General features: G+C 46.8%; 1 protein-coding gene across 1 annotated transcript in view; it reads left to right on the forward strand.

Moving 5' to 3' along the window:
• The window catches only part of IGF1R (insulin like growth factor 1 receptor), a 365,402-nt gene that overhangs the window by 280,677 nt on the left and 61,355 nt on the right, over positions 1–23,370 (forward strand). Inside the window, exons 11-12 of the mRNA XM_082253176.1 lie at positions 16,542–16,828; positions 22,667–22,800. Coding sequence (XP_082109302.1) covers positions 16,542–16,828; positions 22,667–22,800 — 421 coding nt within the window. The remainder of the gene's footprint in view (positions 1–16,541; positions 16,829–22,666; positions 22,801–23,370) is intronic.

Consider the following 23,370-nt stretch of genomic DNA (forward strand, 5'->3'; position numbering starts at 1 on the left):
TGACGATGACTGATGGGGTGACAGGTGACGATGACTGATGGGGTGACAGGTGACGATGACTGATGGGGTGACAGGTGACGATGACTGATGGGGTGACAGGTGACGATGACTGATGGGGTGACAGGTGACGATGACTTATGGGGTGACAGGTGACGATGATTGATGAGGTGACAGGTGATGATGATTGATGAGGTGACAGGTGACGATGATTGATGGGGTGACAGGTGACAGTCACTGACGGGGTGACATATGACGATGATTGATGGGGTGACAAGTGACGATGACTGATGGGGTGTCAAGTGACGATGACTGATGGGGTGACAGGTGACGATGACTGATGGGGTGACAGGTGACGATGACTGATGGGGTGACAGGTGACGGTGATTGATGGGGTGACAGGTGACGGGCGATGGTCACTGATGGGTGACAGGTGACGGGCGATGGTCACTGATGGGTGACAGGTGACGGCGATGGTGCACGGCGGTACTGATGGCAGTCTCTGGTGACCGGTGAACTTTAGGCTATGTTCACATGTGAGCGTAGCGATCACGGGCAGAATCACTGCGATTCTGCCCGTGATCCAGGAATCATTGCAAATTGCGGGACGCCTGTGCGTTGCCCCTGATTTGCAATAGCCCCCCAAATGCTGTGCGATGTTGCTGCGATTTCTGCCTGCCGAATCGCGGTAACATCACGCAAACAACGCATGACGCTCCAAAGAAGCTCTTGTACCTTTTTTGGGCGTCATGCGATGTTTGCGCGATGTTACCGCGATTCGGCAGGCGGAAATGGCGGCAACATCGCACAGCGTTTGGGGTGCTATTGCAAATCAGGGGCAACGCACAGGCGTCCCGCGATTTGCAATGATTTCCGGATCGTGGGCAGAATCGCAGTGATTCTGCCTGCGATCGCTGCGCTCACATGTGAACGTTATGGGTGTCAATTTCTGGGCACTGATGAGGTGACTGTTGGGTGACAGGTGACATTGGGGGGGGCTGAGGACTGTGTGGGGACCTTTATTAGTGTGATTTTTACTTTGTGACATGTGTACAGAGCAGTAACTCAATGTTTCTAGCTCTTCTCCCCTCACACTGGAAACTGTATGAGGAGAGAAGAGCTAGTAACACTGAGTTACTGCTCTTTGTTTACATTTTCTGATCGGCTGTGAATGGATTCACAGCCGATCACATAGTAAACAGTCACTGTCAGTGACTGTTTACTACCGCCGGTGACAGCTGTGTTCCTACGGAACACAGTGCCACCGACATGACCGCGCTGCGCGCTCCCGATCGCGCATGCGCGGTCATCTGGTGGCCGCCTTCATTGTGATCGGCTGTGTCATTGGAACACAACCGATCACGTGGGAAACAGCCACGCCCATTGGCTGTTTCCCCCCTGCCGGTGACGGGGGGTGTCCCGGGGACACCCCGACACCGGCAGTGCAGGGCGGCGCACACGCGATCGCGCGCCTGCCCTGCTTAAAGTGCCGCCGTCATATGACGGCGGCCCAGGATAATGGTCGCTCCGCTCCGCCGTCATATGACGGCGGGCGGGCGGCAAGCGGTTAAAGAGAAAAAAAAAAATATATATACATACATACATACACACAGTGTCTCACAAAAGTGAGTACACCCCTCACATTTCTGTAAATATTTTATTATATCTTTTCATGTGACAACACTGAAGAAATGACACTTTGCTACAATGTAAAGTAGTGAGTGTACAGCTTGTATAACAGTGTAAATTTGCTGTCCCCTCAAAATAACTCAACACAAAGCCATTAATGTCTAAACCGCTGGCAACAAAAGTAAGCACACCCCTAAGTGAAATAGCCCAAATTGGGCCCAATCAGCCATTTTTCCACCCCGGTGTCATGTGACTCGTTAGTGTTACAAGGTCTCAGGTGTGAATGGGGAGCAGGTGTGTTAAATTTGGTGTTATCGCTCTCACTCTCTCATACTGGTCACTGGTAGTTCAACATGGAACCTCATGGCAAAGAACTCTGAGGATCTGAAAAAAATAATTGTTGCTCTACATAAAGGTGGCCTAGGCTATAAGAAGATTGCCAAGACCCTGAAACTGAGCTGCAGCACGGTGGCCAAGACCATACAGCGGTTTAACAGGACAGGTTCCTCTCAGAACAGGCCTCGTCATGGTGGACCAAGGAAGTTGAGTGCACACGCTCAGTGTCCTATCCAGAGGATGTCTTTGGGAAATAGACGTATGAGTGCTGCCAGCATTGCTGCAGAGGTTGAAGGTGTGGGGGGGTGGGGAGGGGGAGGGGGAGGGGGAGGGGGAGGGGGGGGTCAGCCTGTCAGTGCTCAGACCATACACTGCATCAAATTGGTCTGCATGGCTGTCGTCCCAGAAGGAAGCCTCTTCTATAGATGACGTACAAGAAAGCCAGCAAACAGTTTGCTTAGACAAGCAGACTAAGGACATGGATTACTGGAACCATGTCCTGTGGTCTGAAGAGACCAAGAAAAATGTATTTTGTTCAGATGGTGTCAAGTGTGTGTGGCGGCAACCAGGTGAGGAGTGCAAAGACAAGTGTGTCTTGCCTACAGTAAAGCATGGTGGTGGGAGTGTCATGGTCTGGGGCTGCATGAGTGCTGCCGGCACTGGGGAGCTACAGTTCATTGAGGGAACCTTGAATGCCAACATGTACTGTGACATACTAAGAGCAGAGCATGATCCCTTCCCCTCGGAGACTGGGCTGCAGGGCAGTATTCCAACATGATAACGACCCCAAACACACCTCCAAGACAACCACTGCCTTGATAAAGAAGCTGAGGGTAAAGGTGATGGACTAGATAAGCATGTCTCCAGACCTAAACCCTATTGAGCATCTGTGGGGCATCCTCAAACGGAAGGCGGAGGAGCGCAAGGTCTCTAACATCCACCAGCTCTGTGATGTCATCATGGAGGAGTGGAAGAGGACTCCAGTGGCAACCTGTGAATCTCTGGTGAACTCCATGCCCAAGAGAGTTAAGGCAGTGCTGGAAAAAAACGGTGGCTACACAAAATATTGACACTTTGGGCCCAATTTGGACATTTTCACTTAGGGGTGTACTCTCTTTTGTTGCCAGCGGTTTAGACATTAATGGCTGTGTGTTGAGTTATTTTGAGGAGACAGCAAATTTACACTGTTATACAAGCTGTACACTCACTACTTTACATTGTAGCAAAGTGTCATTTCTTCAGTGTTGTCACATGAAAAGATATAATAAAATAAGTACAAAAATGTGAGGGGTGTACTCACTTTTGTGAGATACTGTGTTTGTGTGTATGTATGTATGTATGTATGTATGTATGTATGTATGTATGTATGTATGTATGTGTATATATATATATATATATATATTATGTATGTATATAGTGTTGTACTTTACCCATGCCTAAACAAAAAATGGTTAAAAATTCAGCTTCTTGAGCTTCTCTGCCTATTTGTGTAAAGGCCGGCCAGACTTAGTAGACAAGAAAAAAAAACTTTCAGAGAAGGAAGGAAAAAAAGCAAGATGTAGCTGCAGGAGGAATGTGAAGCGGGATTTTGTTTAATCCTACCTGACAAGTACAGGCAGCCCAAGGAGAGGAAAAGTCTATCCAAGGGGGTGGTCAAATCACAATGGAAAGTCCTAATTTCTTGTGTTCTGTGTGACATCATGTTTACCTGCTGTTTTCTGTGTTAACCCCTTCCATTGAAAAGATGGCAGGAACTGGCACGATGCATGAACGTTGTCAGTACTTCATTACCGTAATGTAGGTGCAGTTGGTTTTTTTAGTAACTGGTCACCAGGGTAAAAGGGGTGCAGTCTGTGTTAGATACATTCCTGCCAGTCAATGCCTTCTGACTTTCTTTTGTAGTTCTTCACTGAAGTGGAACCCAGTCAAAAAAGCACAGCTGTGTAGCTTAGAAAGAACATGGTCCTCTAGTCTCTGTCCTAAAGTGGGGCAGCACATTGACTAGCACTCCCACCTTTGCAGCAGTAGGCTTGTCAGTTCAAATCCCAACCACGGCACTACTGGCCTGGAGTTTACATGTTCTCCCTGTGCCTGTGTGGGCTTCCTCCGGGTACTCCGGTTTCCTGGTTGGAGTACCCAGGTAATTTTCTCCTTTCTAATTTGGCCCTGGTATGTGTATGTATGTTAGTTAACACCTTGCCACCCAGCCTTTAGTGGATTGACAGCCAGTCAGTGGCTTTTACCGTTCTGACTGGACGTACTATGACGTAATTTAGAACAGGCCTTCTGTGTGTGACCCCGGGGGCGCGCAGCGCAGTGATGGGTGGTGCAGCATGTCTCTCGGTCACACCGCATCACCGATCATGGTAAAGAGCCTATGACGTAGGCTCTTTACCTTGTGATGAGCTGTGTCCAATCACAGTGTAAATAGGAAATGCCGGTTCTTGACATTGCTGACCGCGCATGAGCAGAGGAGAGTCGATAAACGTCTTTCATCAGTGGGGACATCTGCACTGATAATCCGTGACTTGATTATCAGTGCAGGCCCACCAGTGATGCCATCGTTGCCCATCAGTGTTGCCTGTTTGTGCCCATCAGTGCACAGCAATGCTGCCTAGCAGTGCCCATAAGTGCTGCATATTAGTGCCTCCTCATCAACGCTGCCTTTCAGTGCCCATCAGTGCTGCTTTTCAGTAATGCCTGTTAGTACCCAACAGTGACTCTTTATCAGTGCCGTCTGTTAGTGCACTTCAGTGCCGCCTATCAGTGCCCATAAGTGCTACATATTAGTGCCGCCTTATTAGCGCACCTCTGTGAAGCAGAAGAATTACTTATTTAGAACATTTTATATAGAAACTAAGAAAAACTTTTCTTTTTTTTTTTTTTTTTTCCAAAATTTTAATTTTTTTTTTGCATTTGTTTAGCAAAAAATAAAAAACCCAGTGGTGATTAAATAATCACCAAAAGAAAGCTCTATCTGTCTCTGTCAGAGCCGGTTCACACTGGGGCGACTTGTCAGGCGACCTGGTCGCCTGATAAGTCGCCGTGGGTCGCCTGCCATAGATTAGCACAGGACCCGTTGTCGCTCCGACTTAGAAAAAGGGTCCTGTACTACTTTGGGGCGACCTGGAGCGACCTGCATTGTCTGTGCATGCCGCTCCGAGGTCGCGGTGCGTGCTGTGCACCGCGACTTCACAGGTCGCCCCGGAAAGTCGGGTCGCTCCTATGTGAACCGGCTCTCAGTGTTACATGACGGCACAATTGTTGTTCAAAGTGCGACAGCACTGAAAGCTGAAAATTGGCCTGGGCAGGACATGGGGGGAAAGTGCCCGGTATTGAAGTGGTTTAGGAACCTTAAATTGTAAGCTCCCCTAAAGGCAAGGACTGATGTGAATGTACAATATATATAATGTAGGGATGAACCGATACAGAGTATTTTCACGTGTCCTTGGGAAAATGCTCCCTAAACCAATACTTTGCGGTGCGATCTGCGTCCTTACAAAATGAATGTGAATAAATTGCACTGCAAAAAGAATCTCTTGCAATTTAAACAGGAATGCAAGTCCTGTCCGAATCACATGCGGTTTCCCGCACTGCTCCTGTGTGAACTCAGGCTGAAATCACTATGACAAGCTTGGGTTTACACAGGAGCGAGGAGGAAACCACATTCTTGTTCAAATTGCATGCAATTTTTTGCAGTGCGGTTTGTGCCCATTTATTTTGTATGGACGTAAATCGCACCAGAAAGTATCGGTACTCTGTATTGGCGAGTACTTGACCTAAAGCATCAATACTCATACTCGCCGATTTAAAATAAAAAAAAAAACAGTATCGGTGCATCCCTATTGTAAAGCGCTGCCTAAATTGTCAGTGCTGTATAAGTACCTGTAATTAAAATGTCAAGCCCAGCATTGACCGTTATCACAAGTGTTGGGCAAACCGTTCGGCCAAGCAGGAGTTGGGGCCAAACATTGGCTGTTCACCCCGTTTGGGGAACACTCAAATTTGCAGGGTGTTCTGTGGTTGTTTACCCCGCCGAACGCCCTTCAATGCGCTGCGTGCTGTACAGTGCATTCTGTGCCCTGATTGGGCAAAGCTTAGTAAGCAGGGCCGAGAAGCCGGCCGCGGCGTCCTTAGCAACCGATCAGTCATCAGCTGTCAATGGGCTTCCTTGCTGACAGCTGAATAAAAAAAACATTTGCCAATAAAAAAAAATAGAGGAAAAAAAAAAACACCCAGCGTAGGGTTTCCAACCCACCCCCTACCCCCGAAGGGTCTGGTATAGATTTTAGGGGGAACCCTACGCCCAAATTTTATTTTTCTAAAAACAAGCATGGCCCCCCCCCCCCCCCCCAAATTCCGTAACCATACCATATCAGACCCCCCTCCTGAACCATACCAGGCCTCGTGCCCTTAACATGGGGGGGGGGTGATGCTTTGGCAGAGCCCCCCCCACCCCAAAGCTTCTTTTCCCCATGACTCGGCACTATTCCTTCCACCCACTTAGACCAATGACGGGGTACTATTCCTCCCAACAAAGAAAATGGCCTCTGCCCCCACCTATAACTGGCCTTCATAGCAAAGAACACAAGGGCAACGCACATGAAACAAACAAAAATAAAATTCCCAGTTCAATTTGCTAACCAGTTTGCTTACCAACCAAATGAACCTGTCTAACAGTTTGCGTCAAAACAGGGGTTTAGTTAGCACACATTTGCAAAAGCATGTGTAAGCTGCTGGGCCACTCCACGGCTCCCTGTGTTACCTGCAGAGATGTATTGTAACTAAGTAGAACTACTTCACTACTGTACTTAAGTACCGAAAGGCGGTATCTGTACTTTCCTAGAGTAGAATTTTTTTCTCCTACTTCCACTTTTACTTCACTACATTTTTTCGATGATTTCAATACTTCTACTCCGATATTTTTTTTTTTTGTGCTGCATAGTTACTCGTTACAATTATAAAAATTACCACTGCCAGAACAGTAGATGGCAGGTTTCATGAAGCTCAAAACATGTGTATTATCAGCGCATACGAAAAAAAAATGCTACTGTATGCATAAATAAAAGCTGCATTTGAATATGATGTTCAAACTTTTGACTTCTTTCTTTAATAACTACATAACACAGTACTTGTACTTTTACTTTCAGTACTTGAGTAGCATTTTTTTTTTCAAAACTACTGGTACTTTTACCTTCAGGACTTGAGTAGCAAATTTTTTTAAAAAACTACTTGCAATACTTAAGTACAAAAAATGTTGAATACTTTAGTACTTCTACTTAAGTCACTTTTTGATCGAGCACTTGTACTTTTACTCAAGTATGGTTTTCGAGTACTTTATTCAACTCTGGTTACCTGCAGTCCTAAGAGTCTTCACAATGGAAGCACATGCAAGCTAATGGATAGATAGGGGGCAGGTGAGCCTGGAGGTGGCCCATCCCTCCTGAAAGGTAATTGGGGGCATAATGGAAGACCAGCTGATGGTATTACAGCAAAGGCACCCAGTATGTCCACTCACCAGTACACATTAACAACAAAGAAAATGGCCTCTGCCCCCACCTATAACTGGCCTTCATAGCAAAGAACACATGGAAGGGCAACACACATGAGACAAACAAAAATAAAATTCCCAGTTCAATTTGCTAACCAGTTTGCTTACCAACCAAATAAACCTGTCTAACAGTTTGCGTCAAAACAGGGGTTTAGTTAGCACACATTTGCAAACGCATGTGTAAGCTATTCCTCCCACCCACTGACACCAGTGACAGGATACTATTCCTCCCACCCACTGACACCAATGATAGGGTGCTATGCCTCTCACCCACTGACACCAATGATAGGGTGCTATTCCTCTCACCCACTGACACAAATGACAGGGCACTATTCCTCTCACCCACTGACACCAATGATAGGGTGCTATTCCTCTCACCCACTGACACAAATGACAGGGCACTATTCCTCTCACCCACTGACACCAATGACAGGGCGCTATTCCTCTCACCCACTGACACCAATGATAGGGTGCTATTCCTCTCACCCACTGACACCAATGATAGGGTGCTATTCCTCTCACCCACTGACACCAATGACAGGATACTATTCCTCCCACCCACTGACACCAGTGACAGGATACTATTCCTCCCACCCACTGACACCAATGATAGGGTGCTATGCCTCTCACCCACTGACACCAATGATAGGGTGCTATGCCTCTCACCCACTGACACCAATGATAGGGTGCTATTCCTCTCACCCACTGACACCAATGATAGGGTGCTATTCCTCTCACCCACTGACACCAATGATAGGGTGCTATTCCTCTCACCCACTGACACCAATGATAGGGTGCTATTCCTCTCACCCACTGACACAAATGACAGGGCACTATTCCTCTCACCCACTGACACCAATGACAGGATACTATTCCTCCCACCCACTGACACCAATGATGGGGTGCTATTCCTCTCACCCACTGACACAAATGATGGGGTGCTATTCCTCTCACCCACTGACACCAGTGACAGGATACTATTCCTCCCACCCACTGACACCAATGATAGGGTGCTATGCCTCTCACCCACTGACACCAATGATAGGGTGCTATTCCTCTCACCCACTGACACAAATGACAGGGCACTATTCCTCTCACCCACTGACACCAATGATAGGGTGCTATTCCTCTCACCCACTGACACAAATGACAGGGCACTATTCCTCTCACCCACTGACACCAATGACAGGGCGCTATTCCTCTCACCCACTGACACCAATGATAGGGTGCTATTCCTCTCACCCACTGACACCAATGATAGGGTGCTATTCCTCTCACCCACTGACACCAATGACAGGATACTATTCCTCCCACCCACTGACACCAGTGACAGGATACTATTCCTCCCACCCACTGACACCAATGATAGGGTGCTATGCCTCTCACCCACTGACACCAATGATAGGGTGCTATGCCTCTCACCCACTGACACCAATGATAGGGTGCTATTCCTCTCACCCACTGACACCAATGATAGGGTGCTATTCCTCTCACCCACTGACACCAATGATAGGGTGCTATTCCTCTCACCCACTGACACCAATGATAGGGTGCTATTCCTCTCACCCACTGACACCAATGATAGGGTGCTATTCCTCTCACCCACTGACACAAATGACAGGGCACTATTCCTCTCACCCACTGACACCAATGACAGGATACTATTCCTCCCACCCACTGACACCAATGATGGGGTGCTATTCCTCTCACCCACTGACACAAATGATGGGGTGCTATTCCTCTCACCCACTGACACAAATGATGGGGCGCTATTCCTCCCACCCACTAACACTAATGACGGGGCACTATTCCACCCACCCACTGACACTAATGACGGGGCACTATTCCACCCACCCACTGACACCATTGACGGGGCACTATGCCTGCAACCAACGAACACCATTGACGGGGCACTATGCCACCCACCCACTGACACCAATGACGGGGCACTTCGCCTCCCACCCACTGACACCAATGACAGCGCACTATGCCTCCCACCCACTGACTCCAATGATGGGGCACTTCTCCTCCCACCCACTGACACCAATGACATATATTTTTTTACTCCTTTGACCACCAAGCCTATGGCATTTTCTACTCCCACTGGCCATAGTCTGGCCCCGTAATGTTTGAAGGGGAAAAAAATGGCCCTTTGTTTCGAACGTTTGGAGAGCCTGGTCTAGTGTAATATCTAAAAGAAAAAGAAAAAAAACACCAAGAAAAAATTGTATTTTGTAGTTCATGTGTACAATATTTACTGATGCGATACAATCATTGCATGCCTGCGAAATTTCCAATAGTTTCAGTCGCAGAAAACGTTCTAGGCTCACAAACTAAGCAGACACTTTTCCAGGAAGATGAGACTTTCCAAGCATCAGTTTCCATCACTGAATGCTTTGAACACGACACCCAACAAGAATTTCGATTTTGCCCTTAAAATATCCCATGTGAATGGCAGCTGAATGCCGCGTGTTTGTGAAACTTCTAAAGAAGAGATAAAAGTGAATTCATCACTCATCGCGGTTCCTGTTAATAGTGGATCGCATTTCTAAGCTACTTTGAGAGCAATTCCGCCCTTATTTATCTTCAACCGTGGCTGGAGAAGTCTGTAGGATACACACTACATGGTGATGAATGGAAGTGCTTGGATGGCTTATGACTTCATCCTGCCCAAGCTTGTCTGGAGATTCTGGGGAATATTTTTACAAAGAAGAGGAAGTAATGCAGGTAGACAGGTGATCCTCATTTGCCCTTATTAAGCTGAGGAGGGGCTCCTTGTAATTTTTCTCTTTGCAAACAAAGGAGGACTGATTTCTGGTGTTTGCATAGCTTTTTGCTGCCTTGAAGGTGCGTTGTCCATGAAAACAATTGCATCATGTGAAAGAGCTTCCAATAACATTTACAGCTGTGTGTGTAAAAGTACCCACATCTGTACAGATATGAAGATGATGTTATCTAGTTGAACAGTTTATTCCTTTGTTAGCTGCCATAGGAGGTAATACAAGGAAAGTTGGATGTTTTCTCCTCTTGGACTGCTTGACGAGACGTTGGCTGTGTGAGCAATGGTGATCCTCTCTCCAGGATGGCCCTCTAGCTCACATGTGTCAAACACAAGCCCCGAGGGCCGAATCCACCCCCCAAAGCTATGTCATGTGGCCTTCGAACCTTTCTAGCAGCTGCTGCATTCCCCTTGTTCCTGCCCCCCCCATCTTGTCTCAGCAATCAGCAGCAGAGAGGAGGACAGAACTCCTCCAACAGATCTTGCGCTTCTCCATGCAGCCGCGGAGAGGTTTGTGTCTGCCCCCTCTGTCTCAGCAGTTGGCAGCAGTGAGGAGGACAGAACTCCTCCCAAAGATCCTGCACTTTTCTGTGAAGCTGCAACACTCCCTCGTCTCCGCCTCACCCTGGTCTCAGCATTCAGCAGACTCAAACCCTCCTCTGGTCCTCCTCCAGGTCCTGCACTTTCTACTTCCCAGCACTGTCTCCAACTTCTTCCCAGCACCACTGTGGGAGTGCACTGCCATTCAAGTGAGGGTGGGAGTGCACTGCCATTCAAGTGAGGGTGGGAGTGCACTGCCATTCAAGTGAGGGTGGGAGTGCACTGCCATTCAAGTGAGGGTGGGAGTGCACTGCCATTCAAGTGAGGGTGGGAGTGCACTGCCATTCAAGTGAGGGTGGGAGTGCACTGCCATGCAAGGGAGGGTGGGAGTGCACTGCCATGCAAGGGAGGGTGGGGGACTCTTGACTTTTAAAGCTTGGGGGGGGGGTGCTCTTACAGGTACAGTTGGCCCTTTGAGAGCGACCGTAATGCTGATGCGGCATGCAATAAAATTGAGTTTGACACCCCTGCCCTAGCTCTACTGTAACACCTTACCCCTTTCCAAAATAAGGCCTACAAAGAAATCTCTACTTGTCCATCTTCAAATTTTCTAAACAAAGGACCAGCTTACTGTCCTTCAGACTTTAGGGGGGGTGGGGGCAGACTGTGGCCAGTGAAATTAGATAATGCCTTAGGGCTTGCTGGTCAGTGGGAGTAAAAAAAAATAAAAAATACATAGCACCCTTGTGGGTAGTAGGAGGAGGAATAGTTCCCCATTAATGGTATTAGTGGGAGAAATAATGCCCAGTTATTGGTGTCAGTGGGAGGAATAGTGCCTCATCATTGGTATCTGTGTGAGGAATAGTGCTTCATCATTGATATTATTCAGAGGGATAGTACCCCATCATTGGTATCAGTGGGATGAATAGTTTCCCATCATTGGTATCGGTGGGAGGAATAGTTTCCCATCATTGGTATCAGTGGGAGGAATAGTTTCCCATCATTGGTATCAGTTGGAGGAATAGTTGCCCCATCATTGGTATTAGTGGGAGGAATAGTGCCCCATCATTGGTATCAGAGGGAGGAATAGTTGCCCCATCATTGGCATCAGTGGAAGGAATAGTGCCTCATCATTGGTATCAGTGGGAGGAATAGTGCCCCATTATTGGCATCAGTGGAAGGAACAGTGCCCCATCATTGGTATCAGTGGGAGGAATAGTGCCCCATCATTGGTATCAGTGGAAGGACTAGTGCCCCATCATTGGTATCAGTGGAAGGACTAGTGCCCCATCATTGGTATCAGTGGAAGGAATAGTGCCCCATCATTGGTATCAGTGGAAGGAATAGTGCCCCTTCATTGGTATCAGTGGGAGGAATAGTGCCCCTTCATTGGTATCAGTGGAAGGAATAGTGCCCCATCATTGGTGTCAGTGGGAGGAATAGTGCCCCATCATTGGTATCAGTGGGAGGAATAGTGCCCCATCATTGGTGTCAGTGGGAGGAATAGTGCCCCTTCATTGGTATCAGTGGGAGGAATAGTGCCCCATCATTGGTGTCAGTGGGAGGAATAGTGCCCCTTCATTGGTATCAGTGGGAGGAATAGTGCCCCTTCATTGGTATAAGTGGGAGGAATAGTGCCCCATCATTGGTGTCAGTGGGAGGAATAGTGCCCCATCATTGGTATTAGTGGGAGGAATAGTGCCCCTTCATTGGTATCAGTGGGAGGAATAGTGCAGTGAATCGGCAGAAGGAATAGTGTCCCAAGGGCCACATCTGCCCTGTGGACTACAGTTTGGAGACCACTGGTCTACTCAGTGAGTCCAAGGCATGCATCCCACCTCAAGAAAAGAGCTGGCATGGAAGATCTCTTGACTTCCCTTAAATTAAGAATTCAGACGTTTTTGGTTCAGATTTTGGTGTATCCTGCATCGGATACAAAACCTCCCCTGAATATGGACTCCATTTGTCCTCTTCTCTGTCCACAATTCACCCACATAGCTAGATCCCCACTAGAGGCCGTTTATAAACGAATCCCCAACTGGATCCCTCCACCACAGATCAGAACTTTTCTATCTCTTCCTCTCCCTGCTTCCTCAGTGTCCCCTTCCCCCTCCTCATACCCTTTTTCTGCTCCATGCTCTTCGCATCACCCCCCCAGAACCCTCCTGTGTTCTAGGACCTTTTCCCACTCCCCCCCCCCCCCCCCCACCCTTCTTACTCCCCTCTAGTAATTTTGTCTCCCTCTCCCCTTCCCAACCCATCCCATATATTTAGAAACATGAACATTTTGGACCACACACAATATCTTCTACTCCCTGTTTTCTGGAATGTTTATGGTCTGCTTATAATGCTGTGATTGATACATACTGCCTTCAGCGGTCAAATGCCGAGCACCTGACTGTCTGTTTTATGTCAAAATGTGTTTACAATTCTATAAATAAATTTTTTTTTTTAAATGAGGACCCACAAAATAAATCGATATAAGTTTTTAAATTGTATCTAAACTAAAGCTTTTATTTTTTTATTTTTTTTATAGAGCGGTGATGGATGAGAATCCATGTCAGGTTCTTATTGCTTTCTGTGTTGCTACTGGGGAGAGGCAATATTTCTATTTGTTTTGGTGACCACAGTCAGCGGCAGTGCTGTATCTTGGCCTAGGCCAACAAGGCCCAGGCCTAGGGCAGCACTTTGTGGGGGTGGGGGGGGGGGCAGCAAAAAATTTAGACTGTTTGCTGCCACTGATTATTTCACTTATTTGTATAATGACTCTGGACTTCCTAATTATTATACAAATAAGTGACATAATCCTAGGATTACAATCAGTGGCAGCAAACGCAAGTCCAAATATCTTAAAAGAACGGATGGGGCTAAACTGATATGGCAGCACTGATATGCTCTGATATGCTGCACTCATGGGCACTAATATGCTGATCTGATGGCCACTAATGAGTTGCCAATGGTGGGTACTGATGAACTGCACTGATGGGCATTAATGAGGCTGCATTGATAAGGCAGCACTGATATGCTGCACTGATGGGCACGAGGTGGCATTGATAAGCTTCACTGATGGGGCTGCACTGATATGGTGCCCTGATGGGGCTGCACTGATATGGTGCCCTGATGGGGCTGCACTGATATGGTGCCCTGATGGGGCTGCACTGATATGGTGCCCTGATGGGGCTGCACTGATATGGTGCCCTGATGGGGCTGCACTGATATGGTGCCCTGATGGGGCTGCACTGATATGGTGCCCTGATGGGGCTGCACTGATATGGTGCCCTGATGGGGCTGCACTGATATGGTGCCCTGATGGGGCTGCACTGATATGGTGCCTTGATGGGGCTGCACTGATATGGTGCCTTGATGGGGCTGCACTGATATGGTGCCTTGATGGGGCTGCACTGATATGGTGCCTTGATGGGGCTGCACTGATATGGTGCCTTGATGGGGCTGCACTGATATGGTGCCTTGATGGGGCTGCACTGATATGGTGCCCTGATGGGGCTGCACTGATATGGTGCCCTGATGGGGCTGCACTGATATGGTGCCCTGATGGGGCTGCACTGATATGGTGCTGCACTGATATGGTGCCTTGATGGGGCTGCACTGATATGGTGCCTTGATGGGGCTGCACTGATATGGTGCCTTGATGGGGCTGCACTGATATGGTGCCCTGATGGGCACTAATAGGCTGCACTGATGGCCACTGATATGATGCACTGATAGGCTGCACTGATGGCCACTAATCAGGCTGTACTGATATGCTGCACTGATGAGGCTGCACTGATGGGCACTGATATGATGCACTGATAGGCTGCACTGATGGCCACTAATGAGGCTGTACTGATATGCTGCACTGATGGGCTCTGATAGACTGTAGTTGTGGTCTGTGGATTACAGATGAAAGGGCGGGTCATAAACCGGAAGAAGTGTGGCCTTTACAGGAAGGGATGGGTCATATTTCAATTAGGGGGTGCACAGGTTTGGTCAGGCCTAGGGCAGCACAAAACCTAAATACACCACTGGTCACCGGGGCACAAAGTGTGAGAGAGGTTACATTTTTTTAGGTTGCCGGCAGAATAGTAATAGAGGGGAAATCTTTCAAAAAGGACACTTTTTTTCTGCCATCAGCTGTCTAAAGGGATTTATCTCGCTTTCGAAGCATTTTTTTCTCACTTCCTGCGGCGCCTATGAGGCACGATGTGAAGGACAATTTCTCAAATGGGACATAAATGGCAAAAATAACTGCCAGGAGCTTAAATTATTACCTACTCTATCCAAAATGTGGCTTTAGACATGCTTTAAAGTATATCTGTTAGATCCATGAAATGCAATGTAACCTTGTAGCTGCAAGGAAGGATCTTTCACTGCCACATATTACCTCCAAACTGTGGCCCGGGCGCCGGATGTGGCCCTTTGCTTATCTTTATCCAGCCTTTGGTGGACTATTCTTCCATCTGATAAAAGGCACTATGAAATGAAATTTTGCATTTTCATTTCGATTTTAAGAGCCGGTTCACATAGCAGCGACCCGACTTTCCGGGGCGACCTGTGAGGTCGCGGTGCACAGCTCGCACCGCGACCTCGGAGCGGCATGCACGGACTTCATATCATTGAAGTCAATGCAGGTCGCTCCAGGTCGCCCCAAAGAAGCTCAGGGCCCTTTTTCTAAGTCGGAGCGACTTGTGTCGCTCCTATTAGAACGGGTCCTGTGCTAATCTATGGCAGGCGACCCACGGCGACTTGTCAGGCGACCAGGTCGCCTGACAAGTCGCCCCAGTGTGAACCGGCTCTAAACTGAATGGGTGGTTTTACAAGTTGAGAGTTTACAATTACTTTAAGCTACAAAGGATGGAGACAAATGTGTTGGGGTTTGGCCTGGCTAGAGTCCGTGCTGAGGCTGCCATTCATCCCACTTCATCCACATGGGTCTGTTTCATGGTGTACGGGTTATGGATCTTTTCCTTTGCTGCAGCTTGGAGCTAGGACGAGCTTCCGGTCCTGTCCCGGCCTGCACTCACAGAGGTCTAGTTGGACTTACCCTCCTTACTTCAGTGGCACCTAAATTTGGTCTTTTTGGGTCACGTTGGATTAAGATGTCTAAATTACCCTGCATGACTATAAATGCTGGTGAATCTTCTTGAGACACATTAGAAATGCACAGGCTACCTGTATGGGTGGTGTATTGGCGCTTTTCCACTGCATGGAACCGTAACGGTTTGGCACGGTTTTGTGCTTTTCCACTGCTGGTACCGCATGGTATAGTGTCGGAACGGTTCGGTACGGTACGGTATAGGTTTGCTTTTCCACTGCATGGAACCGAACGGTACGGTACGGCTCTGAAAAAACATTACCTACTCGATTGTGGTTCCATCTGGTACCATATCCCACAATCCTTTGCATGCAGTCACTACTAGCCACTGATTGGTCAGAGAATCCCACCCACCCGTTGTTATCCCACTCACTTAACTTTAGTACTACTTTAGTGGAAAAGCAAACCTATACCGTACCGTACCGAACCGTTCCAACACCGTACCATGCGGTACAAGCAGTGGAAAAGCAAACCGGGCCAAGCAGGGCCAAGTAGAGCCGAGCCGGTAATTGCAGTGGAAAAGTGCCATATGTGAGGCCTTCCAACATTTATACATTGAGGTCTACTCAAACATGACTAAATGCTACTAGATCTTCTTTTTCTGTTTTACTTCATAGACCGGATCGTAGACGACGTGATGTATTTGGTGCTGCAAATGCAACGTTCTCTGGCGACACCAAGAACAGCACCACGCAAGACTTTTCTAACGTGTCTGACTCTGAACCAAAGGAGAAAGAGTATCCATTCTATGAAACAAAAGTGGACTTCAAACATGAGAGGACAGTTATTTCGAACCTTCTGCCATTCACTCTCTACCGCATTGATATCCATAGCTGCAACCATGCAGCAGAATCACTTGGCTGCAGCGCTTCCAACTTTGTCTTTGCCAGAACCATGCCTGCAGGTAAGTTCTTCAGAGTTTTTGATACCTCCCCACCATTCTGCACTAGTGTTCAGTGGTCAGAACTCTAGGGATTTGTTTGATTTTTCAGCATGGATCCTGACTCACATGTTGTACGTATGTTTGCTAAGATACAACCGTTATGGTGGCCTAATACCAAATGTGATATTATTAGTTCTTCATTTTAGGAGAGTTAATCTTTTGTTAATAAGCATTGCTACAGTGCATCTGGAAAGTATTCACAGCCCTTCACTTTTTCCACATATTGTTGTGTTCCAGCCTTATTCCAAAATAGAATAAATGTATTCTTTTCCTCCAAAATTCTACAAACCATTCCCCATAATGACAACGTGAAAGAAGTTTGTTTGAAATTTTTGCAAATTTAATAAAATTTAAATTCACAGCCTTTGCTCAATACTTTTGGCGCCTTTGACACCAATTACAGCCTCAAGTCTTTTTGAGTATGATGTTCATTTTTCTTTGCAGGACCTCTCAAGTTCCATCAGGTTGGATGGGGAGCATCGGTGCACAGCCTATTTCAGATCTCTCCAGAGATGTTCAATTGGGTTCAAGTCTTGGCTCTGGCTGGGCCACCCAAGGACATTCACAGAGTTGTCCCCTAGCCACTCCTTTGTTATCTTGGCTCTCTGCTTCGGGTCGTTGTCCTGTTGGATGATGAACCTTCACTCCAGTCTGAGGTCCAGAGCGATATGGAGCAGGTTTTCATCAAGGATGTCTCTGTACATTGCTGCATTCATCTTTCCCTCGATCCTGACTAGTCTCCCAGTTTCTGCAACTGAAAAACAACCCCACAGAATGATGCTGCCCTCATCTACCATGCTTCACTGTAGGGATGGTATTGGCCAGGTAATGAACTATGCCTGGTTTCTTCCAGACATGATGCTTGCCATTCAGGCCACAGAGTTCAATCTTTGTTTCATCAGACCAGAGAATTTTGTTTCTCATGGTCAGAGTCCTTTTGGCAAACTCCAGGTGGGCTGTCATGTGCCTTTTATGGAGGAGTGGCTTCCGTCTTGCCACTCTACCATACAGGCCTGATTGATGGAGTGCTGCAGTGATGGTTGTTCTTCTGGAAGGCTCTCCTCTCTCCACAGAGAAATGCTGGAGCTCTTTTAGAGTGACCATCAGTTGTTTGGTCAACTCCCTGACTAAGGCCCTTCTCCCCTGATTGCTCAGTTTGACCAGGCAGCCCCCTCTAAGAAGAGTCCTGGAGGTACCAAACATCTTCCATTGACGAATGATAGAGGCCACTGTGCTCATTGGGTCCTTCAATGCTGCAGAAATGTTTCTGTACCCTTCCCCAGATTTGTGCTTCAATACCATCCTGTTTCTGAGGTCTACAGACAATTCCTTGGACTTCATGCCTTGGTTTGTGCTCTGACGTGCACTAATAACTGTGGGACCTTATATAGACAGGTGTGTGCATTTACAAATTATGTCCAGTCGACTGAATTTACCATAGGTGGACTCCAATCAAGTTGTAAAAACATCTCAAGGATAATCAGTGGAAACAGGATGCACCTGAGCTCAATTTTGAGTGTCATGGCAAAGGCTGTGAATACTTATGTACATGGGATTTGTTTGTTTATTATTTATAATACATTTACAGAGATTTCAAACAAACTTCTTTCATGTTGTCATTATAGGGTATTGTTTGCAGAATTTTGAGGAAAATAATGAATTGAATCCATTTTGGAATGAGGCTGTAACCTAAAATGTAATAAAAGCGAAGCGTTGTGAATACTTTCCGGATGCACTGTAAAAGGAGCTTCCTGCGTAATAGGAAAGACTTCAGAATCGAGTCCTCCTAAGAGTTTATATCCCTAAAATTACTCTACATCAGTGATCTCCAGGCTGTGGTCCGGACATGGCCCTTGGCTTGCATTTATCTAGCCCTTGGGTCACTCTTCCACTAACTGACACCAATAATGGGACACCATTTCTCCCACTGACATCATTGATGACACTATTCTTCCATTAATTCCAACAATGGGGGCCTTCTACCTCCCAATAAAACTAATGATGGGGCCTTGTTTATGCCCACTGATGCCAGGGCATTTTTGTACTTCCACTGTCCTCTAGCCAGAGTCTGAAGGACAGTAAACTGGCCCTTTGCTTAGAAAGTTTGGAGACCCCTGCTCTATATGACAGGCCATGTTTGCCATTTATTGACCTTTTACAGGTCTGCTTTAAAAGTGTATGTCAATAACTTGAAAGCTTGCCTTCTCTCCTTCGACGCAGAGAAGGCATTTGATTGGTCAAATTGGCGTTTTTTTACCGCTTTCCCTGGAACCGCTTGGCCTAGGGAAAGACTTTACTAAAGTTCTGTCCCTCTACTCTCAACCATCCGCATCGGTTTTAGTAAACGGCACTACATCCGAACCATTCGATATTTTGAATGGAACAAGACAGGGTTGCCCACTTTCCCCCTTACTTTTTGTTATAGTTAAAGACCACTTGGCACGTGTCAAAGGACAGAACAATTCTATTGTAGGCATCCTGACCCCCTCTCTGCATCATAAAATTTCCCTGTATGCTGACAGTTTGTTAGTGTATATACAACTACATATATCTCTTCCCTCCCTATTACATGAATTCAGTAGATTTGGGGCACTCAGCAATTCTAAAACAAAGGCCCTTAACATTTCCTTACCAGCAAGCATGCTATCCCAATTACGGTCCAATTTTTCCTTTCAATGGCAACTAAAGGAACTGCTACTGCTCCACAATACTCATACATCAGTGCTACCTTAAATCTCATACTTGGGAGGCAACGAAGTCCCGCCAGTGATTCCTTACAAGGCCCTTTGGGTTGTAATGGCCACTGCTCTGGCCGAGTTATTTGTTCCCCTGTGGTCCTTTTTATTAGCATTATTATTTTTTTTTTTCTTTTCATTGTTTCTATTGACTCCATTATTTTCCTTGCTCAAGACTTATTTCTTTTTCTTTCCTCTCTCTGCATCTATTTATAGTCTCGACCATCTCAGGTCGTTTCCTTTTTCTCTCCCCTCTCTCATTTGCCTTTATGCAGTCTACGCCACTATATTTTTGGGTTATTTTTCTCAAGAGCACATGTGTAAAGCCTTTACTGTACTTATATGCTTATTGGTTATGTTTGACTTGTTTATACAATATGTATACGACTTTACCCAATCTTGTCGTGGCTTTATCCTCATATCTGTCTGTCTGTTATCTTAAAAACAGTAAAAATGTATATTTGTCTCTAAAAGTGTGTGTCAAGTAGGGCTGCACGATATTGGGGAAAAAAGTATATTGCGATATTTCGTTTTTAACCACTTAAGCCCCGGAAGATTTTACCCCCTTCCTGACCAGGGGGTATTTTGCGATTCGGCACTGCGTGACTTTAACGGACAATTGCGCGGTCGTGCGACGCTGTACCTAAACAAATTCGGCGTCCTTTTTTTCCCACAAACAGAGCTTTCTTTTGGTGGTATTTGATCACCTGTGCGATTTTTTTGATCACGCGCTATAAACAAAAAAAGAGCGTCAATTTTGCAAAAATAGCAATATTTTTCACATTTTTTTATATGAAATTCCCCCCCAAAAAAATGTAAAAATCAAAATTTTTTAACATTTTCGGCCAATTTGTTTTATGCTACCTATGTTTGGTAAAAAAATCGCAAAAAGCGTATTTTGATTGGTTTGCGCAAAAGTTATCGCGTTTACGAACAAAGGGAAAGATTTTTGTCATTTTTGTTGTTTTTTTTTAATGCGTAATGGCGGCGATCTGCGATTTTTTTTTTTTTTTTTTTTGCGGTACTGCGACATTGCGGCGGACAGATCGGACCCTTGACTGACATTTTTGACACTTTTGGGGTTACCAGTGACATTTCTACAGTAATCAGTGCTATACATATGCACTGTTACTGTAAAAATACACTGGTAGTGAAGGGGTTAACTTTATTTGAGAGGGAGGGGCTGTGTGTGTCCCTAGGGGCGTGCTTTCTACTGTGATTGGCTGTGGCTTGAGCTGTAAGGACACTGATAAACGGATCTACATAGTAGATCCGTGTGATCAGTGTTTTTACACCGAGGAGAATGACAGGTGGCTTGTTTACACAAGCCGCCTGACTTTCTCCCTCTCCCCCGCCGATCGCAGAGTGGCCGGCGGACATCGGGTCCGCCGGTCACACGCGCGGGGGGGGTACGTGACCACGCCTCCGGGGGCGCGCGCTCGCTCCCTAGACCCTCACAAGCAAGCGACGTAGCCCTACGTCACTTTGCCTGTGAGGGGTTGACCGCCGACGTAGATAGTCGTGCGGCGGTCGGCAAGTGGTTAACGATATATATCGCAATATTTCTCCCAGACAGTCTCCGGAGGAGGGATCAGTGAGCAGAGCTCAGCTTTCTGCCAGGGGATCCACCACACTCGTAGAACTTCTCCCGCCCGAGCCTTGTGTCGGAGCCAGAGTGTAGCAGCCTTTGTCCCGCGGTGCTCCTCCGCCATGCTCCGGACGTCTCTCCCCTCTCTCCTGCTGCAAACACTGTAGCCTCTCCGCCGCCATGCAATCCGCCCCGTACTCCAGCCCTCCCAGTTCTCCCTCTTAGTCAACAGCCGACCATTACTCCGCCCATTGTCTCTCCATTGAAAAAGATTACAGCCTGATCCCGCCCCCGATGCAGCCAGGAGAGACAATGGGCGGAGCAGGGCGGAGTAATGGTCGGCTGGATACTAGAGGCAGAGCTGGGAGGGAAGTGTGGGACGGATGCAATCACTGTGAGTCCTCCTCCTCCCCCCGAGTCCCGACTTCTCCCCGCCCTTCCTAATGCCTGAATATCGTGGCTTCGGCGATATGAATATCGCCCGTGCCTGCAGAACGATAGTCGATATCACATCGACTATCGTTCAGCCCTAGTGTCAAGTCAAAAATGTTTTTTGTTTCGGTGACAGCATTGGAAGAGATTAAAACCAAGTTTAATGTTTGCTGCTACCCAGGTCTCTGTAAGGAGCTATTAGAGTTTTCTAATGAAGACCCAGGTAGCAAAAAAAGCTGACAATTTTCTCTTCCCTACTCTGTCCAAAACTAAGAGAAAAAGTGTTGGCTTGACCCACACTTTAATTGTAGTGACCTCCACATACTCTGACTTATCATCCAAAGTTTCTTCAGAAAGTCAATGTTGCTGGTGAAGATAGAACACGGTGAGCATAGTCAGGATGCGCTAAATTAAAAGCCACCCTTAGAATTGTCGCTAACAGGACAAACTGCCTATAGGCTGTACAAGAGTGTTTCTCAACCTTTTTAACACGTAGGAACCCTTGAGGTAACTTTTTGGTCTCCGGGAACCCTTTCTGATAATTACTGTATCTTAAGCTCACTGTACATTAGAGTGGACTGTGGGAATAATAACCCCCTTATAGATAGGTAAAGAGATCAATGGTGTCATTGGGAACTTAGCTAAGAGGCAGACATTGCTCATTGTTCATGGAACCCCTAGCAATCTCTGGAGCAACCTTTTCAACCCAGAGGAACCCTTGAAATAACTTTCTGGTCTCTGGGAACCCCTGCTAAAAAATGACTAGATCTACAACTTATGATACATTAGAGTGGGGGGTCAATGGGAAGAATGCTCCTTACACTTATGGTCATTGGAAAGAATTACCCCCCTAACGATAGAACAGTGCCAGTGGGAGCTTATCTGAAAGCAGAATTTGCTCATGGAACCCCTAACAACCTCTGGAGGATCCTTGGGGTTCCAAGGAACCCTGGTTAAGAGAGGCTTCTGTACGCAGTATCTGTGAATGTAAACCCCTTTTATGATGTACAGCTTTGACACACATTACAATATTGTACTTTTCAGCTGGTGCCGATAATATACCTGGAGCAGTCATCATTGAGGAAGCAGACGAAAAAGCAGTCCTCCTAAAGTGGCCAGAGCCACCTAATCCCAACGGACTTACTCTGATGTATGAGATTGAATTCAAGCAGGGGGAGGTAAGTTTTGTGTTCATATATAGAGATGACATCCCCAACATAGTGCTCTCAGGATGAACCTAGAACATGCCATGAGTGCTCTCAGGATGAACCTAGAACATGCCATGAGTGCTCTCAGGATAAACCTAGAACGTGCCAAGAGTGCTCTCAGGATTCTAGAACATGCCAGTAGTGTTCTCAGGGTGAGCCTAGAACATTGTAGATACAAAACAAAGAAAGGGCGCACCAGCCTAGCGCATTATCCTCAGCGAGTTTATTAAATCAAGATAAAAATCAGCTACTCACAAACATTCGTGAAATACAGGCACATCAATTCCATAGAGCCGCCTCATAGTAGAGGTCCGATATCTCGTTGAAAGCAGAGGGCTGACGCGTTTCCAGGCCGTGCCTCTTCCTCAGAGCCTCAGGGGCTCTGAGGAAGAGGCACGGCCTCGAAACGCATCAGCCCTCTGCTTTCAACGAGATATCGGACCTCTACTATGAGGCGGCTCTATGGAATTGATGTGCCTGTATTTCACGAATGTTTGTGAGTAGCTGATTTTTATCTTGATTTAATAAACTCGCTGAGGA

Source organism: Pelophylax lessonae (assembly GCF_965119305.1).
Source record: "Pelophylax lessonae genome assembly, chromosome: 4".
NCBI classification, from domain to species: Eukaryota; Metazoa; Chordata; class Amphibia; order Anura; family Ranidae; genus Pelophylax; species Pelophylax lessonae.